Here is a 19,958-nt window from a genome sequence, read left to right as displayed (position 1 = left end):
TGTTAGCTTAACATGAGGGTTGAGTAGTGAAAGATTCAAAAGTTTTAGCTTATTCCCCACAGCCACTTTCTTCCAAGTCCAAATAAAGACTCATGCCTCAATTTTTATGTTATTCAGATGATAGCAATGATTCCACACATGCCACAGACTGGACTGTGGACCTATTTTTATCAGCGGCATAGCAGTCATGGCATAGATGGGCCCTTTAAGTGTTAACTACTTGGTTGTATTCCATATCCACAGAAGAACTGGAAGGATTACTATGATTCTTCTGTTTCATGGTGCTGATGCACTTCTTTAGTCCAAAGCTATCCTTTTTACCAGAGAGCTAAGGCAAAACTCTTAAATAGTAAGACCAAACCCTCTCCATACAAAGACTGATGACTTTCATTGATATAGATTAATGAAAATTCTTTCTTACACTTACAACTTCTACAGTTAACCTCTTACACGATTGTCATCAGTACTGCCAGAAGATCTTTAAATTTTCTTTAGCCTGAGACAAAACAAGTAGTTTGCCCGCTCAGCCTGTGGGTAGCTGAATGAGAAGGTCTATGTGAACATAGTCAGAAAAGGAAAAGAAACCAGCAAACCCTTACTGCTAATCCAGGTAATAGAAACCATGAACTGCCCTGTTAGAAAACATTGTTATAAAATTAATGAAATAGTAGAAAGATCAAGCTTACATTTATACACTAGATTGCTCTGTGTATAACAACACTGGTCTGTGTGGGCTGAACTAAAAAATTCATGTTAAACAAGTGATATTAAAGGTCAAGTTAATTTATCTATAAAGTAACGAGTTCAGCTATCTGTAAGACAAATTAGATCTTGATATTTATCAATCAGTGAGTTCTATGTATGAACTTAAGATAAAATCAACTTAATAATTTTGAAAATATGTATTTACATTGAACAAGCAGATATATCACAGATTATTGGTCTTCTGTCTTTCCAGTAAGATGATAGCATAAATTTTTTTTGTTTTCTACTAGAATTATGGAAAAGAAAAGGCATTGCATCTAGACATATCTACTGCAACATGCATTGGCATGTTCCAAATTCCTGGAATGATCAGGACACCTGTTCAAGTACACTGCAACTTCCATCTAAGAACCATGCTCAGCTTTCCATTCCAAGCAAACGAGGACAGAGGAACTCTAGGGCATGCTTTAGTCTGTCTCTTAAAGACATCTCTTGTGTGCACTTCCTGACTGGGAACTGTAACTTCCAATAAGCACTCTTGACTTCTCCAGATCAAGTGTAACCTGTAATGGCTAGATTCACTGTGGAAGTACCTAAATGCTACTTTGTAATGAGACTTCATGTTCAGATGAAGTTTTCAGCTGCTATCTAACACCACTGAAAGGCACATTGCAAGGGCACTCAAGTTTCCATTAGTAAGCATGACCAGCCTAACGAATGTGGTCAAACAGCAAAGCCCTAACATATGGCCACACACTATGTTGACTCAAGGTTCAGACAGAAACCCATATTAATCGACATTTGCCTCATACTCTTAATGGATCAGCCTTCATAAATATATAGACATAGGGAACCTCTTCAGAGTTTGCAGCACATCTGCAGATATCAGCAACGACATCCCTTGAGTCCATCCCAAAGGCTTTTATACTAAAGATAAGCAAATCCAGCTGATCTGCTTTTAAATAAGGTCAAGAATTCAGAAATCCTACATACCTATAGCCTTAAGTATAGAGGCACCAGGAAATAAGATGTGAATATTTTTTATTCCTTTTTCACTCCGTAAACCAGATCATATTACATTACAGCATATGTGTTAATTAAGACAAGGGTGGTGAAAAGAATGAAAGAGACATGATATAGCAAAGAAGTCACCTTAAGTCTAGTGACTACTTAGATAGCTACAGAAGTAACATAACAGCTTTGGCAGACAGAACTAGGAAATTTCAACCAATGGAGTTCAAGGATTAAGATACTCATGCTAGACCCTAGAGAACTAGATTCTCCTATGAGGAAGAGCTAGTAGCAAAAAACAGGACTTCATAATATTTGAGACAGCCAGCATGGCTTCACCAAGGGCAAGTCTTCATGACCAACCTAGTTGCTTTCTACAACAGAGTGATTACATCTGTGGACAAGGGAAGAACTGTGGATGCCATCTGGACTTCTGCAGGGCCTTTGACATCTCTAAATTGTAGAGATGGAGATTTGATGTGTGGACAGCTTGGTGGATGAAGAATTGGTTGGACAGTCACATCCCTAGGATAGTGGTCAACTGCTCAATGTCCAGATGGACGTCAGTCACAAGTGGTGTCCCTCAAGCGTCTACATTGAGACCAGTGTTATTTAATGTCTTCATCAATGACATAGTGGGATCCAGTGCACCCTCATCAAGTTTGCAGATGACACTAAGCTAAGTGGTGGAACTTCACACACCTGAAGGACAGGATGCCATCCAGAGGGACCTGGAGAAGCTTGGCATATGGGCCCAGGGAAATCTCAGGAGGTTCAACAAGGCCAAGTGCACAGTGCTGCACGTGGCTCAGGGCAATGCCCAGTATCAAAACAGACTGTGGGATGAAGGGAGTGAGAGCAGCCCTGACAAGGAGGCTTTGAGAATACTGGAAGATGAAAAGCTGATGAAGATTAGCTGACAGTGCGTATCAACAGTCCAGAAAGCCAATTGTATTCTGGACTGCATCAAAAGAAGCATGGCCAGCAGGTGATTCTGCCCCTCAGCTCTCATGAGACGCCCACATCTGAAAGCATGCATCCATTTCTGGGGCCCCAACACAAGAAGGGCATTGACCTGCTGGAGCAGATGCAAAGGAAGGCCATGAAAATGATCAGAGGCCTGGAGCACCACTCCTGTGAAGACAGGCCAAGAGAGTTGGGGTCGTTCAGCCTCGAGAAGGCTCTTGGGTGATGTTACTGCAGCCTTTCAGTACCTAAAGGGGGCCTGTAAGAAAGATGGGGACAGACTTCTTAGCAGGGCCTGTTATAACAAGACAAGGGGTAATAGTTTTAAACTAAAAGAGGTTAGATTTAGGCTAAACTTTACAATAAGGGTGGTGAAACACTAGAAGAGGTTGCCCGCAGAGGTGGTAGATGCCTCATTCCTGGAAATGGTCAAGATAAAGTTGGACAGGAACATCAGGAATGTGAATACATTATATATGAGAGTTACTGTGGAGTCATTATCTTAATTTTGAGAAGTATCTAGCCATACTAAAAACAAAACCAAAAAGCTGAACAGATTTGCATACTTGAAACCGCTCAGTGTATTTGGGCTAAAGTGCCTATCTAGAATTATGATCTAGAGCCAATAGTTTTCATAACAAATTCCATGTCAAAAGGCAATGGAAATTTACCATGCCTGACAGTCCTAGGACTTTGCTTATGCTACATTTTTCATGGGTGAGCAAGTGACTTAAAAAACAGTAATTGTAAAAGAAAGTTGAAAAAGAAGCCATGATCCAAGAATGAGACAGGGTATTAATATTCTTAATATAAATCATTCTGGAATGATCAAATTAGAACTTCATGTGTCACTACAGAAAGAGCTCATGTCCACACTCAAACCCCAAATATTCCCAATAATAATACTAAGATGACAACGTTATAAAAATATTCTTGAAGTCAGATCAAAAATATGATTGTGGAAAACTCCTGAACCCTCTCGCTCAGATTTGCTATGTTTTGTCATGAGAAGCGAGTGTTTCCTTCTGACGAACATTCAGCATAGCAAAAACTTCTGGAGAAGTGAGAACTGAAAGAAATCCTTACTGTGAATCTAATGCTTACTGGGACACTCACAATCTAAGGAGGACTGTTCCGAGACGATCCAACATACTGTGTCACACTGACTCTTTTTTCATTACTGGTATTTATTACAATATTGACCCAAAGAATAAGTCACAAAGTATATTTGGCATGCCAGCTCAGAAAGCCCTCCCCTACATATGCACAAAAGTTAGTCCTTTCCTTCACACACTTCCTTCCCTCACCACCATCAAATTAACTTTAATTCACATTTTTTCATGCATTTGAAGGCTATTCCTTTAGATTTAAGATCAGGTGACAAACTTCAGGATGTAAATGCAATAATCCCAGATATTTTCTAAATGTGCTTTGCTGGAAAGTATTTCATACTAGCACAGCAACAAATAAATGCTACGTGTATGTTGTTGAAAGAAAATCAAAAAGACTGTCTACGCATATACTGAAGGACAGATGCTGATCCAAACAGAATTGGTACACAGGAGAGAACAAAGACCCAAGAAAGAGTGGCTAAGAATAGCATTACACAAGATAGGGGGAAAAAGAAAAAGAAGAAGCGGTTAGATATTTCTCTCTTCTTGAAGTGAGTATATTTCCAATTTGTAACAGATTAATCTGCACACAAATTGAGAAACTGTAACAAGGCAACTTTGCAACACAGAGTATTCACTTCAGATGAACAGGACAAATCAACAGAAGTTTTGCAGAAAGATCTGTACCTTTTTTACTGCTGCTCCATTACTGGGTCTGTTTTTTCTCAACTCCCGCTTTCTGGTCTACAACTTGGGTTTTTTTGGACAGTAATCATACCCACAGACTCTAGAAGAGTCCCTTTCCCTCTATCAACTTGAGGCTTCACTCTGAGCCTATTGCCTGCTGTTGGCAGAGCTGCTCAAGCTGGAAGCTATCTACTTGTTATTCCTCACCATCTGCCTCTATCACCACAAACTGCAGAAGCATTACAATTGCACACCATCAGTTATTCACAGGAGAGGTTCAATCTCTCTTCTTCCTAGCAGTTCAATTGGGCCCAAAATTTGATCCACTTGTGGAAATAAGGTTAAGGAAAACTGCAACTTCACTGCTGGCTGCCTAGCCACAAAATTCTAGCAGAACGTAACACACAGTTCAGATTCACTGTTTATTAACAGTTCAGTTTATCCGTCACATCATCTATGGCAGGTCCAACTTTTACTAACACATCTTTTGTTAGCAAGAAAAAAAATAAGGATGTAAAAGAGAAAACGCTTCCTGGAATTTTATTTTGTCATTTCTCAAGTTTCCATTTATTCACTTATACTGTTAGGGAACCTTCTGCACTCACACCATTTTAGCACTTGTAAAAACTTTCCTTCTGCAACTAACCAGCTAGCAATGGCAGAGAATGAACCTATTTTGCTTCTTTCAGAGAGCTGAATGGAATGATTTTACAGCTATGAGGTAGGCTTGCTCTCTCACAAGTGTTAAGAATAATTCATCAGTAGAGCACTTACCCTTGCTGCCCTAAAAATACAACAGAGAGAAGTCTTTGACTTAAATTCAGACTCTTCGCAATGCATTACTCTTACTTGAGAGCCTACACATTACACTTATTATTTATTCAATATTACTACTTATTGTTTCCAGGAGTAGTAAAAGGGTCATAATCCTAGTCATTGACTTCTTAAATTTCTTGGGTCCAAGTTTCAAATGTGTTACCAAGATTCAAAGTTGGTATGTATGTATAGCTTCTGTTATATTTCATCAAACTTCTGGGAAAAAAAACTTTAATAAAAGTTAAGTTCATTAAAGAAAACCAAACCAACAATTTAATTTAAATAAGCATGTTCTCCTTGCTAGTAAATGTAAGAAAATTACAGAAAGTTAAGGTACATGTGGAGGCTGAGCAATTCTAGAAAACTGACATTCCTCATTCAAGAAGCACACATGATATGCCTTTAAGACAGAATTTACCACATGCTAGAGAATTACTGTAGTTTAGGTGAGAACACTAGATAACACACGGACAGCAACAGAAAGAAAAAAATTAAGTATGAGAAAATTTGCAGAAGATGCATAACAGCTTTTAAGTTAAACAGTATTATTATATTTCTTTTCCTCATCAGGCACAAGGTTTTGTCTAACTCTGTATCTTTGAAACATTGTTTAGGTCAATGAGATAACTGGTCTGCTCTAATAAAGCCACATGATTTGGTTCACAAAAGTTTTGCAAGCTCTGATTTATAATCTTGTTTTGTATGGTAAGATAAAAAGGACAAAACAAAACTCCTAGGATCTACAGCTGCTCCCAAACATTATTCTTCTAAGCAGAGGAAGCAGAAAGGCTGTTTTGGAACGGCTTCTAATTTAGGACATTCCAGAAAAAATATTCAAATGATTTTGTATAATTTTATCTGCTCGTACTGTTTATTTTCAATGTGTTGTCATTATTTGTTAAAAATCGTTCATTACTGAGATTTATGCCTTTGGTCTGTGATGGGCAAGAAAAGTGGAAGTACCTGTCTGGTCACTCACAGCCACAGAAGTAGAAACAGGAAGGAGGAGGAAGACTGCCATACAAAGCCAAACTATGCAGGATCCAATGTACTTCATCTCCCCTTGGACACATATGAACAAACAGACACAAATCTGAAACAGAGAATAAGCATAATCAGAACACCCTCATCTTATTATTTCACCTCACCCCATCAGAAAACTACAAACAAGAAGTTCTTAACTGTGAAGAGAAGTTGCTAGTCACAAGCAAGTGCATCATTTGCCTGCTAAAGAAGCTACAAAATGAGACTTATATCAATTTAGAACGAAAAATATACTCCTTTTTAGTTCTTAAATTTCAAAGTAAAGCCTCAGAAATACTGACTCAGAGATATAAGTCGTAAAGGCCCTGCATTTTCATTTCATTACTAATTTTCTTTTATATTTTTCAATTTTGAATGTATTAGCGAAACTATTTGGTATCACAATACTTCCAGTGATGCTGAAGTAGTTTTCAAACTGAACAAAGAACAACATGCAGTTGTTTCAGTTTGAGCACAGAAGAAACCAAAATATGCTGTATCTTCACCTCGCAAAATATACAAGCAGCCTATATTTAATTTCCAATTTAAAGTCCACAAATGTACAGTCTGGCTTCAAGAACATAGCTTATATCATTCAGCTTTTCTTCTAAGCCAGCTGTGATGTATAGATATGCATGAATTTAATGAGACACAGAAAACAGCAAATATTATTCTAATCACATTTTCTGTAAGAAAAGCAAAACACATACCTAAGATGCAACTTCTGTAATTATTTTTGCAAGGCATCTTATTTACCATCAGAGCTATTCTGTCAGTCACATGTACTGACAGCAACTACACCATCATTAACTTTTCCAGCCTCCCCACCAGCAGCAAAGCGAATACATGTTCAAATAACATTATCATTTAATTTCCTGCACCTGCTTTACAAGCAGGCATCGGGAATCCACTAGAGCCGCCGCTCCACAGCTCTCGTTTTCTGAAGGGCTCTCCTAATCACCAGCACCGCCCCCGCCCTCGCTGCGGCCGCACCTCCGGGCTCGCGTCCTCTCCCACTGGGGGCTCCGCTCCCTCGCCCAGCCGCCTTCCGGCGGGGCGGCCCGAGCCCTCGGCAGCTCAGACTCTAACTCGGCAGTGCCGGCAGCTTCATTTCTCTTGGATCGAGCCGGGTTTGCCAGAGGGAGAGTCCAACCCTCCAAGCGGGAAGGCAAGGGGGCAGCTCGGGCGGCGGGGCTGGGCGAGGAGCCCGAGTAGCGCACCCGCCCCGCCGCCGGAGCCCGCTGACTCCGCTCTCCCGGCTCTCGGCTCGCACCGCTCCCGTGCTGGCCCAGCCGCGGCAGCCCCGTCTCCCCGGACCCTCCACGGCGCCGGAGCGGCCGAGCCGAGCGATGGGCAGCGCCCGCCGGCGTTTCCTCCGCGGCCCCGAGGCGGAGCGGGGCCAGGAGCCCGCTCGGGCCGGCGTCGCCTGCGAGCGGGGGAGCCCCACTTGTGCCGGGCACTGCGGCGGGGCCACGCCGCACCTGTTCGGGGCCAGCAGGTGAGGGGCAGGAGGGGGACGCGCCCCTCGGCATCCCCGCGCTCTGCCCAGGAGCCGCTGCGCGGTGCCCTCTCCCCGGACGGCACTCGCTGCGCTGCCGCTGTTCACTCACCGGCGTGTTCCCTCTAACAGCGTGCAGGCCACCCGTACGCTGCTAATTACAAGGACACACACAGTAATAGGTAGGTTTTTAAACGTAAATATATGCATAATCAGCATCGTGGCCATTAGCAACAGTTCAATCAGTTTTGTAAATTACTGCTAATTTAGTAGGGCTGTTTGCATTAGCATATTTTAGAATATACCTATAGTCACTAATATACAATGTATTTACACGATCGTGAGCAGAATACTATAGCGTAGGCTAATTGCAGTACATTAAAAACTTACAGTGTACATCATGTTTATATAAGACAGTTAATATTCACAGTGATAAACTTAAATGGCAGTTTTGGAAAACAAAACCCTATGAACAAAAACACCATAAAACAAGCCAAGAATAGTGTAGTGTGTGTATGTGTGTGCACATGTGAGATGTTTAGACAATTGCCTACAAGTAATGAGTTGCTTACCTTTAATTTTTATATTAGTCTGTCTCCCAGAAGCACTGAAAACGCCTGTACAGAGCTGCTGTAGGGCTGAGAAGTTGCTGGAGTGAGTCTCCAAAGAGTGGTAGAGGGGGATGTAGCTCTGTCCTTATTAGTCTCACACAGTGTGACCCTCCCACTCAGTGAGCGCAGAATACTCTGCAAGAAAGGACAAAGAGCCACCCAGACACAGATTTTACATAATCATTTGTGTATATACTAAGTCAGGTAACAATGTAAGAAGTGGGATCTTTTTCTTCTCCCTACCACCAAAAAACCCCCCGCAACTGTTCCATATATTAGACTGCTGTGGTATGAATACATGAATGAAAGAATATCTGGTTTCTAGTTGCAAAAAACCAACTATGTACAATAACACACTGGCAGAAACTAGCTTTTATCATTTAAGTGTAGGCATACACCATTAATTTTATATACTTTATCATAAATTTAAAAATCAGCCACTTAATAAACCAAGAGAGTACACCTATTTATGGCGCTGATGCTGCACTGCATTTCTGACATTTGCTTTGCCTTTTAAAATCTGTAATTTACAAACCTGAATGTTCTTGTAATATCATCTGTCTGTGATGAAATGGTGAGATTGAGCGCTGCCACTGGCTCTTATCTGTATGTGTCAAACTGCACTTTTGTCAGGTTCTCCATGTGAGCTTGTGGCAGTTTTCTGTATTGCATTTTCAAGATGTAAACCAGAGAGAAGGACAGATAGAAGTAGAATAAGTAGAAATAGATACACAGAAGACAGAGAGTAGGGCTTTAATTAAACATAATCTCATTTATAGATATCCAAGACAAATTTTATCTTTTTCTAGTAGAATCATTCTGACAGGGGAAAAAAATGGAAAGTGGTCATAAGAAAATTTATCAGTTAAACATCCATTTAGCCAACTGGTCTTCAGGTCAGAAAATTCACAGGATAAACTTTTTTCCACTCCCAGTCCCCATACCCCAAACCTTCCCACACAGCCACCAGATTTTGGAGAGTATTTCCTCATTTAAATCAAGATAACTAGCTGGGATAACCAACAAATCACATGGAAAGACATGATTATCTTTCTGGTTTGAATTTCAAAACAGTTGTTGTTCTTCCCAACTTAGAATCACGAGAGAAAGATGAAATTGCAGCTTGCATACATGTCTGCTAGGGTGTTTTATCCTGCAGCTTTGCCACTTGTGGTGTAACTTCAGGCAAGTTACACTTCTCGCTTGCTCATTCTGTAAATTATAGAAAGTAAAGCTGTCTTACCTCACAGCGTGAGGTGCAAGAGCCCAATCCCACAGCTGACAAATCATCAAGCTCTCTCTTTGCCCTTCAGACTGTTCATTTGATAAAGGCTTCAGTGTTGAGCCCTAATTCTGTTTCAAGCAGAGCTGTAAGATCCTCAGTTGAACGACCCATTGGAAAAGCTTTGCCCCTCGTGAAGGCATAACATTTTTGATTTTAAAAGAACTGCATTTTTCATTGCTCTTTCAAGCTACAAAATTATAAAATATTTTTTTACTTAATTTCCATGTTCTAAATACCTTGATTCATCTGTGTTACATGAATATAAATGGTCTCATTAATTTCAATCACTGTAAGTTCTGAATTACCTAAACATTTTAATTCCATAACAGTTTGCACATACAATCATTTTATCTTTTAAAGAAATATTTCTGTCCCTCAAAAATTTCAGAATGGCTCAAAAGACTGGACACAAATAGGGTCCTCTTTTCCTGTAAAGCAATAATGAAACATAATTCCTAAACTAAGGGTGTTGCTTCCCTCACCAAGATATTGACACTAGAAATAGAAAAGTAAATGCCTTATTTAGACCATATCAACTTTAAACAACACTCCACATCCACGTGAAAACAGTAAGTAGAAACTGCCACAACCTTCCCAGACTTAACACATACACTTCCTATACTCTGGGCCAGATCTTCAACTAAACAGGATTATTCCAGTTCACATATATCAAAGGAATTACAGTGATTTATACTAGTTGAGGAGCTCAACACTAGAGGCTGGCACCATATGTATTTAAGGACAACACTGTTCATATTAATAAATACAGTTTGAATGACTAGTGACATGAAAATTGGGAACAAGAAAGACATTACTATCTAAGAACCTCTGTCATGATCCGAAAAAACTGGCTTCTCTCTGCCTCGTAGTATAATAAGCAAAACATCTCTTGTTACCATAAACAGCTTAGAAATCCCAAACACCTGCACTCTTGTTCACCTGCAGCTACTGATGTGCTTCAGAGAAAACATTATCTATACTTGTCTTATTTTCTTTGTATCTGGGAAATACTATATATAAAACTGGTGATATGAGCTGAAGCACCTGCAGCAAATGAATGATATCCCATGTTATCTTTGCAGTAATGCAGTTTTTGAGCTATCTCAGTGTTTAGCTACAGGACACAGAAGACAGGATTAGACCTAGATCCAGACAAGAGCCAAGGTAAATACCCCAAGAAGCAGAAAGGAGAGAAATTGAGGTTTGAAGCCACAGTCAGCACAGACATGCAGAGCAGATTCCATCTCCCGCACCCAGGGGGAACTGCTCCACTGAACAGCTTTTACTACAACTGCAGTTGCAGGCAAGATTTAGAGGGAAAAGGTGAGAGAATCCGTGGGCAAAGGTACTGACTTACTTTGCAGAAAATTTTTCTTTATTGCTAACACTCACTTTCACTCTTTGTTTCTTTTTCATCACAATTAGAATATCCAAAGCAGCCAAGTAGCATAATTCACTCTATGCAGTGCTAACAGATTTGTCTCCATCTCGTTAGACCCACATTTTAAACTTGTGTTGCTTACAACAAGGCATATGCAGGAATGAATCTGTAAACTTGGAAAAAACTCTTTAAGAGCAGCAGTATCCTTCTTGAAAACACTTTTGTAAAAGATTAGTTTGAAACACGCCTTACCATGCTATTTCTCACTGAATGCAGAGCTTAGTATTTCTGTTCCGTTGTATAAGCCCTTATGTGGTGTTGTTCGTTGCCAGATGATCCCTTCTGCCCTCTGCAAGATTTGCTGGTCACGACAACTGCATTCCACTGAAGCAATTAAAATATAAAGAGACTGAACTATAGTGAACTTAGACAAAACAGGTGGAATCCTAGCCATGGGGAAGTTAATGGAAATTTTAACATTGATGTAAATGGAGCAAAAATGTCACTCAAATGAGGGCACTTTGGCAAAAATTACATCAAAAAGGAATTATTTATATGCATGTGCACACATACTAAGCACTCCTAAACAGCAAAGCCAACAGAAAAAGCTGAATGTCACTTCATTGCTTCTATAGGAGATGAAAAGAGGAAAAATCCTCAACTGCAACTCGTTTTTCTGCATAGTTAGGAAGCACTCAGATTCAGAGAAATCCGTATCACCATGCTTTTGTAGCATTTGTTGTCTTGGCTGAAGTATTTTCTTTGCTCTTTGGTACTTTATAATGTGTCCTAAAATAACCAATTGCTGATAAATATAATGGTAGACTAGCCAAAAAAAAAAAAAAGAAGTGTGCTCTTTGTCTTCAATTCTGATGCCACTGATAAACCCCATCTGAAAAATTTAATGTAGCACTTTGTCATTGATAATGTTTAGTGCTATCTGGTTCTAATATATTTCATATTTTTAATAGATTTTAACTCTAAATATATACATTTCAAAGTAAATAAATCAACATCTTGATATATTGCTTGGATTTACCAGTTGCAGACATGTCATCAGCTGTTATCATATGCTTTGTAAAGTATTCATTACCATTCCAGAAAAATACATTTATTGGCATATACTACTCTTGAAGTGTTAGTTGAAAAATTAATTTCAGTTATTCAAACCTGAAACACTGCTGGATTTGTAGAATTCAGTAAAACATCAGTCCAGGCTTAGAGAAACAATGCTAAGATAAATAGCATCAACATGTGTATGTCTTTAATGTTTAAGAGGCATGCTTTTTCTTTGCATGAATAAGTGCATATCTATATATATATGCCTATATATATCACCATACTCCAAACAGCTTGCCACAAGTTCTATTGTTTTATGAACCACACAAATACATAGACAATAAAATAATAAAAAACCCCTTTTAGGTCCAGTTATGAATAGTTTCAAATTTTCAGAAAGTAACTTCTATAAATTTGCCTGTGAAAGACTAACTGATACATAAGACCATTGGTTTTATCAAAATAGTAGCCACAATTACATTAACACATCCAGGATTCTGAGTTCATGCAGAGCTATTTACCATTATGCTATTTTAATGCTCAATTTCAATACTGTCTAACTATATAAAATGAAATAATAAAATGACAAGTATTTTATTAATATTTATTGCTGAATAAATAGGCACAATAAACTGGAAAGTCTTATTAAGTTCATATTTAATCTGTATCTCTGCATCCACATACTCTATTTGCCTCTCAACTAAGAGTAAATATTCTCAGGATTTAACCACTATACTTTTAAACAAGTAATTTTACAATTTATGTACGCTTGATGTGTGCCTAGAGCTACCTAGTTATGATCTCAGATGTAAAAGAACTATGGATCCGATAGCATCTAAAAGGCTGCAGCCAGAAGTGGGACAAAAGTACATACAAAAAAAAAGAAAAAAACCCAAACCAAACAAACCAAAATCTGTCCATCAACATGCTCTCTAAACCAGACTACTGACACACATGTTGCAACTCAACATCCTACATCACCCTGTGCACATATATATTTTTGGGACTGAGGATCTGAGCACTAATTGAAAATGACAGTCAAGAGGAAGAACTGTTTGCATGACTATTTGTGTAGCAATGCATTCTCAATACATGGCTTGGAGAATGACATGTCAGAAATGGGCTGATGAAGAAAATCCACCAGCCACTGAGAATGCTTTAACTGATGTTTTTAATGTGGTTTGAGTGTACTGAATGAAAAAACTGCATTGTCATTCCTTTTTCTTCCCATAACCCCCTGCCAGGCCAGGGGGCTGGGAGAAGGACAGTGACCTCATGTTACCTGATACCCCCCCCATTGAATGTAAATCCCCTTACTCCTATTGGCCCAAAGCCAGACTCCCCCCCTTGTTCCTTATTGGTGAGTTTGTATCCCTCCAAAGTCCATGTAAGCCTGTACCCCTGATTAAACTTCCACTTTGTTCCTGCCTTCGACGGTGGTCCCTGTGTAAGCAGAGAGCACACACTTCTCCTAGGTTAATGGACTGATAATCCAGGACCAGGAGAAGTTCCATATCGTTGCAGATTCCTTCAGCACACAGCATAACGAGGCTACAAGAAACCCACCATCATATATTTGTATGTTTATGCATTGCCATTCAAATAAATTCTACTGTTTACTAGGAATGTAGAATCCAATACTAGCTCCTAGAAAGGCCATTATTTAAATAAATGGAAGGTTCTTAAATGTAGCTATGGAGTGTATCAAGCGTAACATTTGCATCAGTCTTGAAATTGTTTATTTTTGGCATGTCAAATCTGGTTTGTACACAATGAAGAAATTTAATTCTGGAGCAAGGCTATATGCCATTTTGATGAAGCCTGGAGTTGCTAGGAACTGCTTTGGTTTCTGCCCTTTTCTGCTAACTGCGATCCAGGTATATCTCCTTGCTTATTTTAACTGAGTACTCAATCTTGCCAATTAGCCATTGACAAATTGTATGGGAACCAATTATTAATGCTGGAACCAACAATGTCCTAACAGCTTAAAGTGGCATCCTGCAACTATTTAGTGAGGCTGTATTTTCACATGAAAAAAAATTTTCATATCCTGACCTCCTAGTATAAGGACATGGCAGTGAGTTTTGGATAAAGGGGGTAGGGTGAAAGGGGGAGAGAGAGAGATGAATTACAGAGGGGGAGGGAGAGAGAAAGAAAGGGAGATCATCAGTCCTGGCTCCAACTCTAATCCAGCTGATGAAGTGTTGGGGGCCCTGAGGTGCACATGCCCCCCAGCTTCATGGGGGTCCTTTTTTGTAGACTGTGGGCTGTTGTTGGGGGTTTCCCATAGTTATAGGAAAGGGAAATCGGGGCCCGCTTCCCAAAGCCCCCAGGCATGCTGCAATGATTGAACGAAGCAGTGACACGACCAGGAGCGAGGGTGAAACAGGAGCACTTTATTGGGTAGAGCACTCACGTATATAGGGTGAGGGGGAGAAGCTTCCAGAAAAAGAGGTGGTTCCTTAATCCCCACTGGATAAAAAAGGGATCAAGAAATGCACCAATCAGAACATGGAGTTAACAATCAATAGGAAGGTATATTTAACAACCAATAAGAAACCTGATACAACAGCCAATAAGGGGCCACGATAGACAAAACGGCAGGAAAATGCCATAAGGGGTTATGGGAAGAAGAAACTGGGAGGGGGATGACTAAGGGAAAAATACAACTGGCACTCCATGATAGTTTTATTTAAACTGTGTCATAACTGGAAAACGTCCTTAAACAGCCATGTTATTGTTCTGTTTGTCATTCCTTGGTGCAATGTCCTTTAGCCCTGTGTCACCATTGTAGATTCACCTCAAAACAGCCATATCATTGTCATGTTTGTCCTCTAGCCCTGTGTCCTCATCGGAGATCCATCTCCTGTCATAACTTTTCCAGTGATTATATCCCTGATATTCTCCCACAATAGTTAAGTTCCCCTCCATGGACAGAAGTTTCTGCTTTCTAAACAGATTAGTTATCATGTGCAGCTCATTCTTTTGGACCTTTCTGGAAATGGGTTGGAGTCCTTTGGGGGTCCTAGCTGTTTTCGATTCTTCCTTAAGTCCAGGCCTGCTTCTCGACCTCATTCCTGTGGCTCTGCAGTACTGTGTTGTGCTTATCTCCAGCAGCCAGAAAAAGGACATTTGTCCAAGAAATGTGCTGCCCTATCTCCATATGGTCCCCTTCTCCAGCCACATCTTGTTCTTTCTCATAATGTATTATTACCAACAACCTTTGGTTGTTTTTACCAACAATCCTTGGTTGGCTCCACTGGTATTGATGCTTGAGACATACTCATTAGCCCCTTATAATCTGGGCTTCAGTGGGGGGAAGACACTTTTCACAAAGAAACAAAGTTTTTTGTAATGAAATTGTGTTTATCCAAAATTTTTTAGCAAGAATAATTATAGCTCGATATGTTTTCAAACCTATTTGGGAAGAAGCTCTTCATGGTTAAATTCTTTCAAAAAAACCCCTCACAAACTGTTTGAGGATCAAGTTGCTCAAATGTTCATCAGCAACACTGGGCTTGTCAGTCCTACTGCAATATTGTTCCATTTCCCAGGACTTAGAATAGAGATTATTTCTTTAAGGAACTGTTCACAGGTTACAGATACTTCACTGGTATTTAGGGAACTTTAAAATTTACTTCAACAGGGGATTTGAATCCTAGAGAATAAAGTTAGGGAAAAAAAGGGATGAAGCTGAATAAACTCAGCCTGTTGACAGGAACGAAAAAGTTTAAAAAAACACTATCCACAGAAGGCCTGTGAGTAGAAGAATGCATAACTGAAAACAAGAGCTTGCACTAGGCACACATTTGTCTTTACACAGGGTTTGCATCCCCACAGAAGTGTTTCTTGCCATCAGAACCTAGGTTTGAATGCCAAATTAGACTAGCCTAGTTCCAAATTGCAAAGCTGGCAAGCCTTCTTTCGAGACCTCTCTAGTACTGAGCTTTGCTACATAAATCAGTGGGAGGTCTGAGTGTATCCCATGGCTGTCTGTGGTACAGCACAGCAAACTGCAGGAGAAATGTTCCCAGTGCACTGAGAAAGAAGCTGTCTACATCCAAGCACACTTCTGCAATTACAGCAAGACAAAGGACTACACACATTCACTGGAATTATTGTGTTCCTGTGGTGTGAAGACCACAGAGTTAATAAACTGAAAGTAATTTAATCACAAGTTTAAATCCAGCTTTAAGCATTATCAGTTAGCTTAGGCCAATCACGGAAGTGAGTTATGTTCCTATCTAACATGTAAGCAAACAGCAAGTGGAGTGAAATCTGAATGCAAGCCATGTGAGGCGCCTGAAATTTTTAAATTAAGGGTGCAATTTCCCTTGGGAAATACAAATTTGGAATTAACTGTTCTTTGCAAGTGTCTCTCTTGATTTTAGAGTGACAGTGTTCGTAACTTCCATCTGACAGCTAAGTTTCTGAATTGAATTCGTGCTTGGTTAAAGGTTTTATAGAATCTACAGACATTCAACAAACTTAAATAAACTTCAGGACAAGCATGGCTTTTAGACATCTTTAAATAAGGTAGTTTTATATACTTAGAAATATTTATATTCTTTTTATGGCTAAAAATTAACTATGAAAATGGCTTACACTACTAAACACATTTTTATAATTATGTAAATTGTTCACAAAGTAAATTGGCCTCAAACCAATAAGCTGAATCAAATTTTATGTACAGAGGACTTAAATGAATATTCCACAAGCATTGCCTGTAGCAGACATGATTAAATAAGAATTTTCAGTTACATCTGCATCAGGCCCTTCCATTTACATTCAGAGCAGTTATCTTCAACAGTTTCATTAACACAACCTTACCTTGGCCTACAGTAAAGGTGTGCATATGCTTTTTAAATATAATCTAATTTTATTATCTAAGAGAAGACAAAAATTTAGGTGGCATTTTCAGTGGACAATTTTCACTCCTGTGATTTTAGCAGAATATTAAAGATATTTATCTTTATATTCTATATATATATTCTACAATTTGTAGAAGGGCCTTCTCCATTTGTATTCTAAATGGTCTCAGGCAGTACAGATAGGTTGTAACTGCTGAGATCCCCACCTTATTATATTTTCCTGCATGTCATAGGACAGTTCAGAAGTCTTAAATACTTCTCAGTCTATGCTACTGCCATTATGTTGGGTTCAAACACACTGTCCCACCAAACTCCCCTGTCCTTTGCCTTGCCTACATGATGACAGCTTGTCTCTAGATGGGAGAGACAAGGCAAGGAAAACCAGACAAGGAAAAAGGATAGGAGACAGGAAGATATTTAGCCCGTGGGAGGCCAGTACTGCTCACCTATGTGAGCTAAAATATCTAAAAAATAAAATATCAAATTAATTTAGTGATTTATTTCTACTCAATCTTTGAATCATTTACCATTATGACAGTCAGGAGCTGAGGAGTTGGACAAAAAGAAGGAAAGAGAATCAAAACTTAAGATATTAGAATATCCTTTGACATAGAGTAGCCCGATGGATTGGGATAGATTCCCTTTCACCTCTTTGTTAACAAAACACAGGCTAATCTTGATGCAATCAGATTCACTTAATCTCTTTCAGTATAGAATACTGTGTAAGACAGTTCTTTTTTCTAGATGTTAATAAGTTTCAGAGTCCTGTAAGTTCTTCTGTTTAAAAATAAATAGAGACAACAGTGACATGTCATTATATTGTTTACTCCACGTGTATAAGTGGGCATGGACAAAAAACTATATATCAGACAGAATGAAGGATTGGATCTGACTTTTCTGATGTAGCCAAGGGGGATGCTTTTGATGCCTAAGGAAGAAATAATCAAGACATAATTTCCCCATATTTAAGTAGTATTTACCTTCTTTTCTCTGAAATTAAAATATGTATTAAAATTTCTTCATAATTTAAGAGTTGAGAATTGCCTTTAACAATGATTTACTGAAGATGTGTTAGCATTAAGAACAAGAACACCACAGGACAGGAAAAATTAAAATAAAAGAAATACCTGACACTATTAAAATAATACAATGAGAAAACCTGCTGAAAATAGCTTCAACAGCTTAATTTCTGCTTAAATAACACTGAAAACAAAAAGATATCACTATGTTTCACTTATAAACCAAAACATTTTAAAATATTTTAAAAAAATCCTTACCTAGACACAAATTTTTGTTGTTCCTTTTCTCATTGCTTTTCCTGAAAAAAAGCCTTCTCCCACAGGACTGATCCCAGTTCCATTAATGACCTTGCCTTCTGCATTCAGATTTGCTTTCTTAGCACAGGTTGCTCTCCTCTGTTGCTTCTGAAAAAATCACTCTAGGATCCCACTGGAAATAAAAGTGGAAGAAAAGTAGCAGGATGGTGCAAGTAAAACACCTCTGTTTTTCTGCTGAGCATGGGAACTGCTGTTGAGTTTTTTATTTAGAGTGAAATTTTGGCTTCATTACATTAGTTATGCTTTGGTATAAACTTCAGATGGGCCAGAATGTCACACCTGCTTTCTATGACCTGTCTTAAGTTGCTGTTGCTCGGAGCTTTGATTATCAGAGACTTCAACCAAGCCAGGATTTCACTCTAAACAGAAACTATTACCAATGCTTCCTGTCATCTGCAGAGAGAGGACAATTAAGAAATAAATATACCAGAAAGAGTTTGCTTGCCAGAAAGACTTTCCTGGATTCTAGGCCATGCTGCATTTAGTGGCAACAGCATTACTTGAACAGCAAAAACAACAAAATTTTGTGACCTAGGCACAGGAAAAAGTATTATTTAGAAGCCAAAATTCCAGTAGCTTCTCATCTGGATTAGAAGAGCCTCCATTAGAAGAGCTGCAGTTGATACAGGCTTTTTTGGTGGTATGTTTGGTTTTTGGTGTGGTCAAGGTTCTTCCTTCTGTTTTGCTTTCTCATCCCTTTCCAGACCTCATTGTATGTAGATTCTTTATTTTCCTCACCTGCAGTGGTTGCTGGAATTCCTGATCTCGGGTATCTGGGCAGCCCACTGGTGATCTTTTTCCAGTTGTAACAGAAAGATAGATAAATAACATGAAAAAAAACCAAACCAAACCAAAAACACACCCAAAACAAATTGAGAAGAGGAAAGGCTTGCTCTTCTTTCATCATGTTTTGAACGAGGCTTTGCTATCCATCACTGTGTTTTCCAAGCTGTGATCTCTGCACCTGACTACATGTTGGAAAAATTCTTGAAGTGGAGCTACCTGTAGGTTATTCTGGAATTTATCAAATGAAATTATTTTTCATATCTAAAAGCAGACTTTATAAAAGCTTTAACTAAGTAACTCTTTAAGTAGAAGTAGCTCAGTCTACTAGGTGAAACATTTTAAATAAAAGGTTTGAAAACATAGGTACTCACCATCCACTCCATATTTGCAGGATAAGTCTTTCCATCATAAAAATCTTGCAGCTTTCAGTTGCTACTTATGTTTCAGAGCCCACCTGGTCTCTCAAAAACTCTTCTCCTAACTGTCATCACTAAGACTTAGGCTAGGATCTTATCTCTACTGCAAAAAGCCTTCCTTAACGTCCTTGGCTTCATGGCTCTTGCTTGGCTTTCTCTGTTCCAGCCTGATACTGCTGACGCTTCTCACAGAAAAGCCAAGGGATCGCTGCACATCAACTGGTCCAGCCTCTCTGCTCAAACAGGGCCAATTAAAGGCAGTTGCCCAGGACAATGTCTAGAGAAGATATTTTCCACCTAGGTACATTAAACTACTTCCAGAGAAAGTTATGATTTCTTTCATAATCTAAATCATAAAATGATGTTCAGTAATTTCTAAAAAAATCCTAATTTA

At 39.1% G+C, this 19,958-nt stretch overlaps 1 protein-coding gene across 4 annotated transcripts in view; it reads right to left on the bottom strand.

The window, feature by feature from the left end:
* COL19A1 (collagen type XIX alpha 1 chain) overlaps nucleotides 1–8,481 on the bottom strand; it is a 180,628-nt gene extending 172,147 nt beyond the window's left edge. For all 4 annotated transcript variants that reach the window (XM_071548523.1, XM_071548524.1, XM_071548525.1 and 1 more), the window contains exons 1-2: nucleotides 8,391–8,481; nucleotides 6,261–6,390 (exon numbers count right to left, since the gene is read on the bottom strand). In XM_071548523.1, the coding sequence (XP_071404624.1) occupies nucleotides 6,261–6,354 (94 nt within the window). In that variant the 5' untranslated portion in view covers nucleotides 6,355–6,390; nucleotides 8,391–8,481. The remainder of the gene's footprint in view (nucleotides 1–6,260; nucleotides 6,391–8,390) is intronic.
* Nucleotides 8,482–19,958: the final 11,477 nt, after the last annotated feature.

This window comes from Pithys albifrons, chromosome 2 (assembly GCF_047495875.1).
Source record: "Pithys albifrons albifrons isolate INPA30051 chromosome 2, PitAlb_v1, whole genome shotgun sequence".
Lineage (NCBI taxonomy): Eukaryota > Metazoa > Chordata > Aves > Passeriformes > Thamnophilidae > Pithys > Pithys albifrons.
Note: the sequence above shows the minus strand (reverse complement) of the source record. Positions and strands in the feature narration are given on the sequence as shown.